This window comes from Echinops telfairi, unplaced genomic scaffold, assembly GCF_000313985.2.
Source record: "Echinops telfairi isolate 266 unplaced genomic scaffold, ASM31398v2 ScPeMD7_7458;HRSCAF=8496, whole genome shotgun sequence".
In the NCBI taxonomy this organism is placed as follows: Eukaryota; Metazoa; Chordata; class Mammalia; order Afrosoricida; family Tenrecidae; genus Echinops; species Echinops telfairi.
In genome coordinates this window covers 27719047-27734726 of record NW_022111358.1, presented here as the reverse complement: position 1 = coordinate 27734726, position 15680 = coordinate 27719047, and the positions used below count along the sequence as shown (strand labels likewise).

Genomic DNA, 15680 nt, shown 5'->3' with positions numbered 1-15680 from the left:
GGTGCAATTCCCACACTGTGTCTCCGGTGTTGTTCCCTGTAGGGCTATGGATCAGTGAGGGACACCATGTCTTATAGTGGGGCTGGTGTCAAGCACATTTGTACATATGTTGCCTCATCATTTGCAAAACATTTTCTTTCTACTTCAGTCTTTGGTATCAGCTCATTTTTCCCCCTTCCTCCCTCCCTCATGAGCTCTTGATGATTTATGAATTATTTTTTTTTTTTCATGTCTTACACTGACAACTGTCTCCTATCACCCACTTTTCTGTTGTCCATCCCCCTGGGAGGGAGATCTATGTAGATCATTGTGATTGGCTCTCCCTTTATCCTCCCACCTTCCCCTTCCTCTCTTGGTATCCCTACTATTATTATTGGTCCTGAGGGGTTTATCTGCCCTGGATTCCCTGTGTTTCCTGTTCTTTTTTTGGATCATTTTGTTAGGGACTCATACAACTCTTATCACAATCCATACATACACCAACTATGTAAAGCACATCCGTACATTCATTGCCCTCATCATTCTCAAAACATTTGCTCTCCACTTAACACCCTGGCAGCAGCTCCTCATTTCCCCCCGCTCCTTACCCGCTCCCCTTCCTTCATGAACCCTTGATAATTCATAAATTGTTATTTTGTCATATCTTGCACTGTCTGACATCTCCCTTCACTCACTTTTCTATTGTCCGCCCCCCCGGGAGGAGGTTATATGTAGATCCTTGTTATTGAGGGAGGAGGTTATATGTAGATCCTTGTAATCGGTTCCCCCTTTCCACCCTACCTTCCCTTCACCCTCCCAGTATCGCCACTCTCACCACTGGTCTTGAAGATAATCCGCCCTGGATTCCCTGTGTTTCCAGTTCTCATCCGTGCCAGTGCACATCCTCTGGTCTAGCCAGATTTGTAAGGTAGATTTGGGATCATGATAGTGGGGGAGGGAAGGGGAGAGGAGGCATTTAGGAACTAGAGCAAAGTTGTATGTTTCATCATTGCTGCATTGCACCCTGACTGGCTCATCTCCTCCCTGAGACCCTTCTGCAAGGGGGTGTCCAGTGGCCTACAAATGGCCTTTGGGTCTTCACTCGGCACTCCCCAACCTCATTCACTATGTATGATTTTTTGGTTCTGATGATGTCTGATACCTGATCCCTTCGACACCTCGTGATCACGCAGGCTGGTGTGCTTCTTCCATGTGGGCTTTGTTGCTTCTGAGCTAGATGGCTGCTTGTTTATCTTCAAGCTTTTAAGACCCCAGACGCTATATTTTTTCATAGCGGGGCACCATCAGCTTTCTTCACCACATTAGCTTATGCACCCACTTTGTCTTCAGCAATCCTATCAGGAAGGTGAGCATCACAGAACAAAGTGTTCTTGTGTTGAGGGAGTACTTGTGTAGAGAGGTCCAATGTCCATCTGCTACCTTAATACTAAACCTATAAATATATGCATATTGGTTTATTTCCCCATCATCATATGTAAATATATTTACATATGGACATGCCTGTATTTATACCTCTATAAATGTCCTTTGCCTCCTAGTTCGTTTTGCGTACTTCCGTTTACTGTCCTCTTGTCCCACTATCATGTTAAGCCTTCATTCGGGTTTCAGTAATTCCTCATGGTTACATTGCCCTTGATCAAGTCCAATCAGGCATTCTATGCCCTCCTCGCCATTGAGTATAGATCACTTGTTCCCTTGTCCCTGGGTTGGTACACACACACACACACACACACACCCCATCCTTTCCCCCACCTCCCCCACTCCCAGGTCCCCCCAGAACTGTGGGTCCTGTTTTTTTTCTCCTCTGGATTATTTATCCCTCCTGTCTACATGCAGAGACAATAAAACGTACAAAAACAAGACAGCAAAAACAACAACAAAAGAAAACAAAACAACAAAAACCAAGGACAAAAGAAGAAAAGCCTATAAATAGTTCCAGGTCTGTCTGTTGTCCTTTAGGAGTGTTTTCCGAGTCTGATAGGCCACCATGCCCTGGCCCCAAAGTCTACTTTTGGTGTTCCCTGGGGACTTCATTGCTTTGCTCCCCTTGCTGTCTGTTGCACGCCCTTAATGTTTCTCCCCATTGTGGTGGGGTCAGATAGGGTATAATTCCCGCACTCTCTCCAGTGTTGTCCCCTGTAGGGCTGTGGGTCAGTGAGGGAAGTCTTGTCTCGTGGTAGGGCTGGCCCTGTGGTCCTCTCTGTGCTTTGGCTGCTCTGAGCAGGAATATTGTCCTAGGGGCTTGGTGGGCCAGGATGTGCTTCACTCTCTCTCCTTCCCTCTTTGTTTTCTCCTGTGTGCTCTGATCAGACGCGCCCTCTCCCTGAGCTGTAGTTTCAGTGTCATTCCCTGAAGTGCACTCTTCTGGAGGCTGGGGCGGTATCCATGTAGTTGGGATTGGGGCCTACAATAATTTTAAGCTCTTGTAATGCATATCTGTTATCATATATGCTTTCAATTTTATTCTATCCCTCATTTTGGACTTTGTGACTTTTTTCTCAGCATGCATGAATTTTGAATGTGTTTGTTGTCAGGTTTATCTTTATAAAGGTTTTTTGCAGATTTGTCTTTTTGTGTGTGTGCAGATTTGTCTTGCTTAAGGGATTCCTTGTTTCAATGATCTAAATATTTTCTTTGTTTTTCTTTTTAATCATTTTATTGGGGGCTCGTACAACTCTTATCACAATCCATACTTATATACATTGTGTCAAGCACATTTGTACTTTTGTTGCCATCATCATTCTCAAAACATTTGCTTTCTGCTTGAGCAATCAAGCAGATTGGTATCAGCTCATCTTTTCCCCTCTTTCCCTGCTCCCCATCCGTCATGAATCCTTGGTAATTCATAAATTATTATTATTTTGTCATATCTTACACTGTTCGACATCTCCCTTCACCTACTTTTCTGTTGTCCATCCCCCAGGGAGGAGGTTATATGTAGATTCTTGTAATCAGTTCCCCCTTTCTACCTCACCCTCTCCTTGTAATCAATTCCCACTATTTTCTCTGTTTTCTGCTAACACTTTAGTTGTAAATTTTTTTATATATCTATTTCGTTTAACCCATGTAGAATTTATTGTGGTCTGCAGAATAGGTCCTCATGTATTTATTTACTTACTTATCCAAATAGGTAGACATGGGGCCCAACAACCTTTATTGACCGGGCAGTTCTTTATCATCCAAATTCTCATGTAGAAAATAGTGTTTCTTGACACCTTTAGTATGTTTCACTGAGCTGCTCGTCTTTCTTGCTCCAGTAACTTACTGTTTTGATGACTGTAGCTTTGCAGTGTGTTTTTAATTTTTAAAGTATAGTTGTTGTTCAGAAGGCGCACAGCATTTCTGCATGCACAGTCAAGGGGTACTGAGTACATCTACCATTGTCACGCTCCTTTACTGTGCTGTTGCTCTCCCGATCACGTGAGCTCACTGCCGCTTAAGATTCCCTTTCCATATTTCTAGTTGTTGTCGTCAACTTGATCCCATATAGATAATCCTTAAGAGAGTATAATGCTCAAGACAGACCTTTTATTACTAAACTCAATTACGGTTTTGTTTTTAAGCAGACTCCATGGGCTGTTTTTGGTTTAAGACTGAAAGCAGATCTCAGGGCAGTGGTTTCCGGGGTGCACCCAGCCTCCATGACCCTAGAAAGTCTGGATTCCATGAGGTGTTAGCAGCATGGAGCTGGCCGTAGCTGACCTTCTCTGGCTTCTCTCTTGCCATGATGCAGAGGTCAGATGTGCCCCCACCCTCCATCCTGCTCTTGACTCGTTTCTGACCCCCACCATTACTCCCATGGCATTGTGCTACTGTGCTGAGTTCAAGAATTCATTGGGAGGCCACACAACTCCTAGGCACAACTCAAAAACAAGGGGGGCTATTAGAGGATTAGCAGTCACTATGGTCAGGAGTGGTAAACAGTGAGGATGCGGTCAGTGCTCCGCAGGCGCGCCTCTCCTCAGCCAGCAGCCCGGTCTCTCTCTGGTCCTCAGCTTCTCAGCCTCTGTCCTTGGGCCTCTGCCTCTGTGGATGAAGCCAGCCTGCTACTCTGTCTCACAGCCTCCTGGTCCTAGTGCCACTCCACTGTTCTGTTTCATCGTCTCCTTGCCTTTAGTCTCAGCCTCTGCCGCTTCAGACAGCAGACAGTAGGATCAGTGGCCGTTCTTCCAGTGGCCCTGGGGTTTCTCTGTCTTCCTGCCAAGGCACCTTCTTTTATAACCAGTGGGGTGCTAACGACAACTCACCAATCCTCTTTATTAGTGTGGCACACAGCCTATGTGCATAATCCCACCCAATTGTTCAGTGGGATTTGTAGACATTTCCCTCCACCACACATGAGAATTTGAAATTATGTTCTGCGTTTTCTCCTTTGGATCAGGATGCTTCTATAGAATCTTTGATCAGAATGTGTTGTCATGGTAGCAGAGTACCATGTCCGGTCGAATGACAAAGAAGGGGGTTGTTCTTGGAGACCATTCGTTACATATTCCATACCCCCCTCTTGTTCTAATTCTCCTTCCTCAGTCAGTCGCTCCAGGAGAATGAATAGAGTCCAATTGTGCTTGAATTGCTGTGTGCAAGCTTGTAAGACCCCAAGGAGTATATAGTGAACGAGGAGGTAGAATGGAAGCCCCAAACACATCATTAGGCCAATTAACTGGGATACCCATTGAGAGTGTGCTTTCATACTTAGCAAAGAGCCCTGTATTTGTTTCATTTTTTCAGTTGTTTTATTTACTGCTTTCTGGCATCTTCCAGACAAATTTTAGAATCAGCTTGTTAAGTTCCTTTGAAATCCAGTGCATTTTATTGGGATTTCCTTGAGTGTGTAGATTAACTTGGGGGAATTTAAGATTAATTTTAGAGTGCTTGCTCAAATGAGTTGGAGGGAGGTCAGACCAAAGGCAGGGAGGCTGTTTATTTAGTTCAGGGGTTGGCACCTTTTCCTAAAGGTCCAGATGGTAAATATTTTTTACTTTGTGCGCTGTAGCGTCTCTTTCACAATACTCGACTGTTATTGCAGAAGGCAGCTTCAGACTCTATGAGCAAATGGGCATGGCAGTGTTCCAGTGAAAACTCGTGCACAAAAACAAATGAGGGTTGGATTTGCCCTCCAAACTGGAGCTCTTCACACCCTGGCTTGGGTCATTCGAGAGGGAGGTGATGCTGGGGTGAACCAAGATGATTTCACGGATCATTGAGGAGGCGGCATTAGGAGGATTTGGTGATTCCTTAGCTGGGCGCAGGAAGCGAGAGGAGAGAAGTCCAGGATTGTGCCCGGGTTCCCTAGGTGTGAACCTGGGATGGTTTCTGGGACCGCTTAGGAGACAGTCGAAGTGGGATCGGACGATAGGATTCCAGTCTGGGTGAGGGGTGGAGGTGGCCTGGTTGACTTCTGGTCTTGTTAGATGGAGGTACCCAGAGTGGTCTCTCTGGGAGCGCCTTGGGTTGGTCTGCTAACCAGACGATTAGTGGTGGGAGCCCACCAGCCACTCTGTGGGAGAGAGACGAGGCCGTCTGCTACCATGAAGACGAACAGCGTCAGAAACACTTGGAGGCAGGCGGGTGGTGGGAGTGGGCTGGAAGAGAGTCGGTATGGAGTTGAATGGGTGTGAGGGAGCTTCCCAACATCCACGGGGAGGCTGTTGGCGCGGACTTAGAGCATCAGCTCTGAAGCAGGCGTTGTCTTCGACCTTTGTCTCATTTGCTGTCACCACCAGTAACAACGGTTTGTGCCACTCAAACAAAGTCCCTGGGAAAGTGCTGTTGCCTTTTTTTTTTTTTTTTTAGTGCTGTTGCCTTTTAAGTCCATTTTCCCACAGACCCTTTGAAGCCCCGTCATCTGTGGACCTCAGAAGGAGAGCCTGGACTGGAGGCAGTGATGTCCCAGCCCTCAGCCTGGGCTGCTCATGGAAGCCAAGGGCTGGGATGAGATGGGCCCTGGAGGCGGGTGGGCAAGCCAAGTGAGGGAAGGTACCTTCCGGAGGAGACAGTCACTCACGGAATTGCTCCCAGGGTCGGAAAGGAAAAGCGAGAAGGGTGGTATCAGAAGAGCCAAGGAAAGGGAGGACTGAAGGATGAGGGAAGGGTTTTGTGGTGTCGGACGCTGCCAAGAGGTGAGGAAAGACGAGGATTGAGAAGTATCTGTTGAGTTTAACCAAAGAGTGTGCTGACCTTAAGGAGCTCATTCGTGGCATGCTGAGGACAGATGGGGTTGGAGAGGCTCCCAGAGGTGGAGGGGAGATGAAGAGGAGGGGGTGTGGGGAGGTGAGCCCAGAGAACCCCCATGCTTGTGAATAGCAGGAGGCAGAAGGAGAGGGAGGGGTCTGCAGGGCAACTCCTTTTTAAACTAGAAGAACCTTGAGGTGTACACGCTGATGGGAGAAGCTGAAGATGAGAGAGAGAGAGAGAGAGAGAGAGAGAGAAACTATCCATGTATCTGAAAGACCTTTGGACTGTAAAATGGCAGGCAAAGTTAGTGGCTCAGACTTCCTCCAGAGACGCCGAGATTGGGGGTGGGCTGTGGGCTGTGAAGAGCCGGAGGATTAAGGAGCAGCCGCAGCAGCCCTGTATCTACCGACACTGGCTCTGGGCCGGCCACATGGGCTGGGGCCGCACACCGGGCTCCCGGCTCCGGGGACTTGTGGTGCTTCAGAGCCCATGCGCTGATAGAAATATTACCACTGGAATCAGCTAAGTCCTGTCGTGACAAAGGGCTCACCGTGTGCGAAGTATTTTTAGGCCTCTGGATAGCGGTGCTTTGGTGAAATGTTTAGCAGAAGTGCAGTGCAGGAAAATTTGGATTTGACGGCCAGAAATTCATCTGAACTAGTGGAATCTCTCAGAACCTACAGTGCAGAGTTTCCATGCTGGTAGCTTGGGGTCAGTTTCTAGTGGGGACCCACAGTGCCATGGTGGAAGCACTCGCCTGTCAAGCCCAAGGCCAGCAGTGTAAAGCTACCAATCATTCTGGGAGACAGGGACTCCATGGGGACAAGAGCCTGGGAAGCTGTTGGGGCCCCATACTGTCTGTAGGGTCTCACCCTGAGTTGGAATGGACTTCCAGGCGTGGGTTCGGCTAGTTTTCCTTTTACATTTCTAGTGGGAACGTCCAGCTCCCTCTACAGGTGGGTATCCCACCAGGCTCTGTTCTTTGCCAAGCTCTTGCTATGGGGACATCAGTTATAAATAAACAAACACTCCCCTGGAACGTCATGGTCATCCTGCCCAGGCAGGCGCCCAACTCTTTGATGACTGTCAGACACCAGCTCCAGCTTTGCAGCATGACCTGCTCGTAGTGGCGCTAAACACTAATTGTATATTGAAGGCTGTGCTTTGCTGCTGTCCATCCAAGAATCCTGTTAAAGACATCTGAACAGAGAGCATTCTGTCCATGTGGTGTGGGAATTGTCCCTGGAAGGAATAGTGATGCCGGGGAAAGTCCCCAGGCCGAGGTCATCCGGCCGGCTTAGCGCCAGGCTCTGGGGATTGGCACTCTTCTAGAGGCAGCGGCCGGGGAGGCGGGTGACGGTCCTGATGGATTGGTCATGTAATCTGGTGTGCTGGCCTCTGCGTTTGAGTGCACCGGTCAACGTTTTATCAGCATGCTGTAATTACTATTTTTACAACTATATTAACTTAAAAGATTTTCTTTACGTTTTTTTTTTCCCTCTTTTGAAATACAGCAAAACTTTTTTTTTTTCCTTTTGAAATCGCTTTCCAGTCTTAGGATGAAGAATGGGTTTTACTAATAAAAGTTTTCTTCGAGGTAAAATTTTCCCGAATCCATCTAGTTAATTAGACTCCACCAATTCCAAGCCGTAAGAGCGTTCTGAGGACCTACCGTGTCGGGTCTTGGTCTAAGCGTTAGAGAAACGTATGAATTCACTGCTCTCCCTGTCTCCAGGGAGCTCACCATTCAGTAGAATCCCCTGGAAAGGTTGCCGGGGGAGACTAGTTGAGTGAGAGTCCTTGCTCCTCAGGTAAGTTGAAAAGTACAGCTTGCTTCCTTCCCATTTCTGAGAGACGTCCATTGTGTGCAAGTGAGGAGCCCTGGGACACAGGCGCCTCTGTGGTGCAGATGGTTAAGGTCAGCGGTTCAGTCCCCTAGAGCACACAGAAGACATGCCTGGTGATCCAATTCCCCAAATTGCCCGATGACGTCCCCATGGGGCCCAGTTCTACTTGGACACTCATGAAATCGCCAGGAGTCAGAATTGGCTCGGTGGCTGTTGGTTTTCCGTCTGTATGTTTAATTCACTATTTGCCAGGATTGTTTCACACAAAAGTTGAGTGTGTGTGTGTGTGTGTGTGTGTGTGTGTGAGAGAGAGAGAGAGAGAGATCTTGACATCCTAAGGATTCTTGAGACAGTGTGGTTCAGTGGACCACCCCACAATGATGGACATGTCCTCTCTGTGCTGTCCGGTTCCATACTCAGTAGTCACGGTGACCACGAGGGCACTATGATCAAGGACCCAAACCTTTAACTTGATTTTGTTCTCAGTGATGTAATGAGAGCAGCCACATATGGTTCATCGCCGCCAAGGGGCTGGTGCCGCTTCGGGAGACACTCTGGGCAATGTTGGCCTTGGGTGTGTCCTGCATGTTCATTCTGCAAACGTGACCAAGTGTGTGGCAGTCAGCATGAAAGGGTTCTCACCTGGTGGAGTGCCAGGCAGCACCCATAATGATGGGGTAAGGGGACCACTGGGAGCCCAGAGGGAGGACTTCCGCCGGTGGGACTTGGAAAGCCTGGGGAGGAGTAAGAGCTTGTACAGTGAAGTGAACTGCCTTGGAGTCTGCTGGGCAGGAGAGGTCGTCTCTGATTCTGGTCTACATAAAGTGCACTCCTGGAGCATTTGTTTGGTAGGAGAGGCACTGAGGGCCGTGCATAGTGCTCCTCTCTCGGGCATGACTGGGGCCCCTCCGAGGGTCGAGGTGATGTAGGAGCTACCGCCGCAGAGAGCCTCTGGGCTGGCTCCTGTCCTGGGGGGTGGGGGGTGTGTCCTGCTGGTCTGAACACTCCCTGAGCCCATGCTTCTTCCTTTCCCTTCCCCCCAGATGGTGTCCTACTCCTCCGTCCTCACCGCCATCAGTAAGGTAGGACCGGAGCCACGCTGGGCGCGATGTGGGAGGGGCCGTGCCTACGTGGTGCTGGGACAGGCCTTCACTTCCTTGGCTGCTCTGGTCATTCCGTGGCCTTCCATTGGAGGGAGGGGCATCTGGGAGATGGGGGCTGGCAAATTAGGAGCCACCTTCCAGGGTCTAAAGAATGCCAGTCTGCAATCTGGAGGAAAGAGGAGCGGGAACCCTGGCCTCAGCTAGGAGACTTCGTGCTTGTCTGGGTGTTCTCTAGCAGCTCTCTGCTTCTCTGCAGTTTGATGACTTTTCCCGGGACCTGTGTGTCCAGGCACTGCTGGACATCATGGACATGTTTTGTGACCGACTGAGGTAAAGGCAGGGATGTAGAGGCTCATGCCCCCAGCATTGTCTGAGGGCAGAGAAGACACTGAATTGAGGCCTATTCTGTGGGCTCCCACCTGCCCAGCCCCGTCCCTTCTGTTGACTTCCTTGGGACAAGAGGCTTCTCCCTGGAAGTATACTTGCCCAGGGGGAGCAGACTGGACTGGGGCTCCCCAACTCTGCCCCCTAGGAGGAGAGTGCCAGGGCCCCCGGGGGGGACCTAGGTCTGGGCAGCTGGCAGCAGAGATGGATTTTGCCTCCTTCCCCTGCAGTTGCCACGGCAAAGCGGAGGAGTGCCTGGGGCTGTGCCGAGCCCTGCTCAGTGCCCTCCACTGGCTGCTGCGCTGCACTGCAGCCTCTGCCGAGCTACTGCGGGAGGGCCTGGAGGCGGGCACTCCAGCCGCGGGCGAAAAGCAGCTGACCATGTGCCTGCAGCGTCTGGAGAAGACCCTGAGCAGCACCAAGAACCGGGCCCTGCTCCACATTGCCAAACTGGAGGAGGCCTGTATGTCCCCAGACCCCACTGTTGCCGTCGCCGGCTCTGAACTTGAGAGGGGAGAGGCAGGATGCCATCCCACTTCTTCCCAGGAGGATCTGAAACCATACACTTCCTTTTCTCTCTCCCATAAGCATTGCACACATCCCAGGGACTGGGGCAGGGTGGCACCCGAGCCAATCAACCAACAGGTATTTACTGAGCACTGTCGATGGCCAGCACTGCACCAGGTGCTGGGAGCAGGGGAGGGGTGGGGGGGCTACCAGAAGCATGTGGCAGGGTCCCTGCCCTCAGCGAGTCTACTTGCTAGCTGAGGAGCAAGACTAGTGCATAACAGACGTGGGGGGAGAATAGGAGGCCGAGGCACGCTTGTCTCCGTATGACTCATCCTTCCAGCGCATGTGGTTCATCCACCTGCTCCCTGAACCATCCTGTAAACACCGGATTGTCTCCTGTCAGGCCTGGGGTGCCAAGCACCTCTTGACTAATGTTCAGGTGCTACCGAGTAGAACTCTCCAGAAGCTGATGGCTAAACAGAGCAGCACTTTGTGGGAGGGAAGACTCTGATTCTTCTGAGACAGCCCACAATCTCGCCGTGACTTAGGACCACCTAAGGGTCTTGTGCTTTGCAGTAAGTGGAAGCACGGGTGGGCCTCCCTGCGGTCTGCAGGACCTGCCGGGAGCGCTTGCCACCAGGTTCTCCTGTTGAGTCTCAAAACCTGATGGCCCGCGATGACCCAGAAGCTGGTCACTCTGTTCACAGGGGCTCTACCGGCCATCTTTGTACGTGTACTGGCTGCAAAATGAGTTTCTGCTTCCTGCTAGTGGCTCGCAGGCTTGGACTTGTCGTCTGGGATTTTTTTTTCCTGTGCTATGTGAAAGCTGATGGGCTAGCTGGCTCCATCTTTCATCGTTTGAGTCTGTGGAAATGTAACGAGGATAAATGACGTCTAATTAAGTGCTAAGAGATGCGGGGCAGGCTACGAGCCCAGCATCTTAGGGGACAGTCAGAGGTTCAGATCGGTGGTTAAGTGGTTCACAAGCTGGCAGGATGGTGGGGGCTGGGGAGGCGAGGGTGAGTGGAAAAGGCATTTCAGCAGGGAGCGCGGCAAGGCCTGGCTCCCGTGGGGAGTGGGGCCACGTGGGAGGTTGACTTTTGGGAGTGGTCTACTTCTGAAGTGGCCTGTGGACCCCGTCCCTGGTCCAGCCACTGGACCCTCACTTTCCTCTGCCTCTCTCCTGCCTGCTTGTGATAGGCCAGGCCCCTAATGGCTAGTGCATCCCTGAAAGTCAGGCCTGCAGAGTGGTTTTGAGGGTCTCTAGCCATGGGCGCACATCCCCTTGTAGAGCAGGTGCATGCTGTCCCTTAGGCCCCTGGTCCCGCGTAATCCTCGAGGACTGCCGCCCTGGGTGGTCTTGCGGGCCCAGAGGGTGCCTGGAGCCGGTCTCCGCCTCTCCCCTGACCCCATCGTGTTGCATGTGCCTTTCCGCACAGCTTCATGGACTGCCATCGAGCATTCCCTCTTGAAGCTTGGGGAGATCCTGGCCAATCTCAGCAGCCCCCACCTCCGGAGCCAGGCGGAGCAGTGTGGCACCCTCATCAGGAGGTCGGTGGGCATGTGGGAAGGAAGAGGGAACCCGGGGGGCTCAGGGAGGTGGCAGCAGGCCCATGCTTCTGCTCCCCTCAGCATCCCCACGATGCTCTCTGTGCACTCGGAGCGGCTGCACAAGACGGGCTTCCCCACGGTCCACGCGGTGGTGCTGCTCGAAGGGACCATGAACCTGACCGGCGAGACGCAGCCCCTGGTGGAGCAGCTGATGATGGTGAAGCGCATGCAGGTGGGTGGGAGCAGAGCTGCCTCTCCTGCTCCCTGGGTGCCTGTGGACGTGGGCCCCAGCCTGCAGGGGGCTGCCACTGCCCAGCGCTTGGGCCGGTTCTGGCCACCCTCTTAGCCTCTGCCCGATCTTCCCCCAGCACATCCCCACCCCGCTCTTTGTCCTGGAGATCTGGAAAGCTTGTTTTGTGGGTCTCATCGAGTCCCCCGAAGGCACAGAGGAGCTCAAGTGGACCGCCTTCACTTTCCTCAAGGTACCCGGGCGGGCGGGCGGGCGGCCAGGAGCGCGGGAACTGGTCCAGGAAGGGTCTGAGGAAAGCACTGACACCCTGCCAGGTCCCCAGCCTGGGTGCCACTATGTTTTCTCTGGCGGCCCCGGGCTGTGCAGCCCATTGGGCAGCACCCTCGTCGTTCGGACCTTGAAAGGCTGGTCAGCTCAGTCAGCAACCGCTTGGTGCCGGGCAGGGGCGAGGGGAAGGTGGGCCTGACCCCCTGACATGGCTCCCACGTTTCTCTGTGGCATTTCCCTTGCAGCAGGTAGAAGTGAGGGTGTCTGTCCTGCAGGTAGTCGGGGGTGCCGGGGCCCAGGTCTAAGTGGGCTTTCTCTCCCTGGCGGGAGTGCTCCCGGGCCTCCTCCCGGCTCCGAGCTGAGGGAGTGGGGCTGCTGCAGTTCTAGGTGAAGAAATCGATCTGGTTTGTTCCCCACCCCTCCCCCTAGATTCCCCAGGTTTTGGTGAAGTTGAAGAAATACTCCCATGGGGACAAGGTGAGTTGCAGAAATGACTGGCTGGGGGATTGCTGCCCCCGGGGAACAAGGCCCAGGAAGGGGCATTTGGACCCTGGCCAGGCAGGAGTGTGCTCCCTTGCCTGGGGTGAGGCTGGGAGGGCGTGTGTCCATGCACCTGTACCCGGCCTCCGGGCAGCCAGCGCTCAGCTCCGGGCCAGGGTCAGCCAGCAGTGGCTATGTGGGGCGCTACTGGTGATACCCTTCCCCCAGCTACTGGCCAGTGGTACACATGGCCTGTTTGAGGGCCTTTCTACCCACAAAGGTACCTGGTGAGCCTGCAGTACAGGGCGTAGGCAGTTGAGGACCTAGAAGCTAGGCACTGGTGTCTGGCTCTTTGTAGGACTTTACGGAGGACGTCAATTGTGCTTTTGAATTCCTGCTGAAGCTCACGCCCTTGCTGGACAAAGCTGACCAGCGCTGCAAGTACGGACACCCTGCTCACTCAGCCCCCCGGAAGGTGTTGGCGCTGCCTCTGCTCCTCTGTGTCAGAGAAAGCCTCCGGGGACTCTCTCTCCCTTCACTCTCCTTGGCACGGGCAGGAGGCAGCAGCCCCATAGCTGCGGGTGCCCAGATCCCCTCTGCCTTCCCTCAGGGCCCCAAGGGTCCTCTGACCCTGGATGGGCCATCCTCATCCCTCAAAGACCTCAACTATGTGCCCTGCTCCTTCTTTGTGTCTCCTCACAGCTGTGATTGTACCAAATTTCTCCTTCAAGAATGTAGCAAGCAGGGGCTTCTGTCTGAAGCCTGTGAGACAAACCTTGTGGCCAAGCGGTGAGCATGACTCCCCTGGACAGCCCCTGAGGCCCTGGCCTCCCTCTAGAGTCCAGCCGGGCTTCTGCTGCCTTTCCTGTGCCTGGGGCTGCAGGGCGCAGCATTCCCTCCACCATAGTTGTCTATGCTTAGGGTTTTAGCTCTGTGAGCAAAGTAAAAGGCCTAAGCCTTCCTTTAATCCTTCATGGAGCTTCCAAGTAAGGGTGCCTGAGGATGAATTGAAGCCTGGGTGGTTTCAGGTGCGCATGCTTCAGCGTCCCTGGCCCCAGGCACTCCCAGGTGGCCCTCTACCTTCTCTGTGCGGGGCTTGAACGAGAGGAGTGGGTCAAGAATTGATCCCGCTTTTCTTCCTTCTCTTGACCACAGCACGGCTGACCGGGAGCATGCACCGCAGCTGAAATCCGCAGAAAACGCCAACATCCAGCCCAATCCCGGGCTGATCCTCCGGGCAGAGCCCACTGTCACCAACATCCTCAAGGTGGGGGTGCCCGCCCCCTGCCTCCAGAGTCCTCTCGCTCCCCTTTGCAACTTCTCTTCAGCCTCTAGAGAGAAAGCGACTTTGACCAGCCCCACCCCTGTCTGCCTTTTATATACATAGCTGCTCTGGAAGTAGAGCAAGGGTGGAGGGGCACGGACCATTGGAACCGAGCACTGCTGGCGCCACCTGTGCCCCAGCTGCATGGTGATGGTGCTTTTAATCAGGGCCAGCCTGCCTGGAAAGCCTGCCCCACACACGTGCATGCACGCCTGCTCGCACACACGCGTGCACACACACACACACACACACACACATATCCAGCTTTGACCCAGTGGCGTTGGCTCAGGGGGTCAGAGAGGAGCCAGAGTCGATTTGAGAAATGGCTCTGCCAGAATGGTGTCAGGAAGCTGGAGCTGGACCTGTAGGTCTCCGATCCTTTGTGCTGGAAACTACAGGGAGAGAAGAGGTGGCTTGGCTGTATCTGGGGAGAGGAGGTCTTTGGGGGTCTTCGGGACTTGATTTCCTGCCCTTTCTTGCCCCCAGACGATGGATGCTGACCACTCCAAGTCCCCAGAGGGGCTCCTGGGGGTCCTTGGCCACATGCTGTCTGGGAAGAGTCTGGACTTGTTGCTGGCTGCTGCTGCCGCCACGGGGAAGCTGAAATCCTTTGCCCGGAAGTTCATCAAGTGAGGGAGATGGGTGCCTGGTGGTGGGGGTGGGGTGGAGAGGGGGATGTGTGGCAGGCAGAAATAGCAGGAGAGGGGAAGCCCCTGGGGCCTGGCTCTCCAGAGCATCCCAGCTGGGCCCTGGAGGAAGCTCTCTGCCTTGAAGTGCTGTTTCTCTTCAGCTGAGGGTGAAGGGGAGTGCCAAGAAGGTGACGGGGCCTCGCTTGATTGACCTGGAGTTTGACGTACAGGACACCTGTTCTAGTGGGCAAGCTGTTTTGAGCGAGGGCTTGGAGATCTTTGAGAACGACTTGGGAGCCGTGCTCTTTATGCAGCACTGGTGTGTGTTGACCCCATAAGTCAGCCGTTCTCAACCTTCCTCACGCCACGACCCTTTCATACAGTTCCTCGTGGTGGTGACCCCCCCAACCATCACATGATTTTCGTTGCTACTTCATCACTGTCATTCTGTTACTGTTATGAATCGCGCAACCCCTGTGAAAGGGGTGTTCAGTCCCCCAAAGGGGTCACGCCCCGCAGGTTGAGAACCGCTGCCCTAAGTCATTCTGGCGCTGGGCCCTAAGTCCCTCAGCCGCTCGCCCTGGCCCTGGCCCTGGCTGATGGGCCCGGTTTCCATTCCCTCCGCAGCCTGAATGAATTCACGACGCATGGCAGCGAGGAGAGCAGTAAGTCCACCGGCCGAAGTCGGCAGGGAAGGTGGGGTGAGGGAGTGCAGGGAGGCAGACACTTTTGCTTGGATGGAAGCCCCTCTGTGTCCTCCCCTGAGCAGTGACTGAATGGAGCTTTTGGGGACCCTCGAAGAGGGTGACCCTGGGGAAAGGGACCTTAAAACCACGCGTGCCTGTGTCCCCCCCTCTCCGGTTCGGTTCCGGCGCTAGGGGCAAGGAGGCCTTGGGCTCCAAGGAAGGAATGATGTTCTGATTGGGTTTCAAGAAAAGGATCCTGAGCCTCAGAGCTCTGAAAGAGCCACTTAATCCCTGACCTTCCTGGAGGCAGATTGTGGTACCTTCTCAACCCAGACCCTGCTGAGCCTGCGTGGGCTGAGCGGTGGGTCGGCCTGTCTCCTCCCGCAGCCAAAGCAGCCTCCGTGCGGGCCTTGCTGTTCGACATCTCCTTCCTGATGCTGTGCCACGTGGCCCAGACCTACGGCTCAGAGGTGAG

General features: G+C 53.2%; 1 protein-coding gene and 1 non-coding gene across 4 annotated transcripts in view; both read left to right on the top strand.

The window, feature by feature from the left end:
* MED24 (mediator complex subunit 24) overlaps window positions 1-15680 on the top strand; it is a 29122-nt gene that overhangs the window by 8246 nt on the left and 5196 nt on the right. For 2 of the 3 annotated variants that reach the window (XM_013005785.3, XM_045299702.1), the window contains exons 4-17: window positions 9065-9103; window positions 9381-9454; window positions 9739-9971; window positions 10097-10153; window positions 11458-11569; window positions 11651-11801; window positions 11938-12051; window positions 12516-12563; window positions 12925-13007; window positions 13269-13355; window positions 13722-13833; window positions 14377-14519; window positions 15147-15184; window positions 15593-15675. In XM_013005785.3, the coding sequence (XP_012861239.1) occupies window positions 9065-9103; window positions 9381-9454; window positions 9739-9971; window positions 10097-10153; window positions 11458-11569; window positions 11651-11801; window positions 11938-12051; window positions 12516-12563; window positions 12925-13007; window positions 13269-13355; window positions 13722-13833; window positions 14377-14519; window positions 15147-15184; window positions 15593-15675 (1374 nt within the window). The remainder of the gene's footprint in view (window positions 1-9064; window positions 9104-9380; window positions 9455-9738; window positions 9972-10096; window positions 10154-11457; window positions 11570-11650; window positions 11802-11937; window positions 12052-12515; window positions 12564-12924; window positions 13008-13268; window positions 13356-13721; window positions 13834-14376; window positions 14520-15146; window positions 15185-15592; window positions 15676-15680) is intronic. The other variant, XM_045299703.1, reaches the window with a different exon arrangement.
* Window positions 15413-15516, top strand: LOC115872977. Its single transcript, XR_004048165.1, has one exon. It is a non-coding gene; the product is annotated as a small nucleolar RNA SNORD124 (small nucleolar RNA).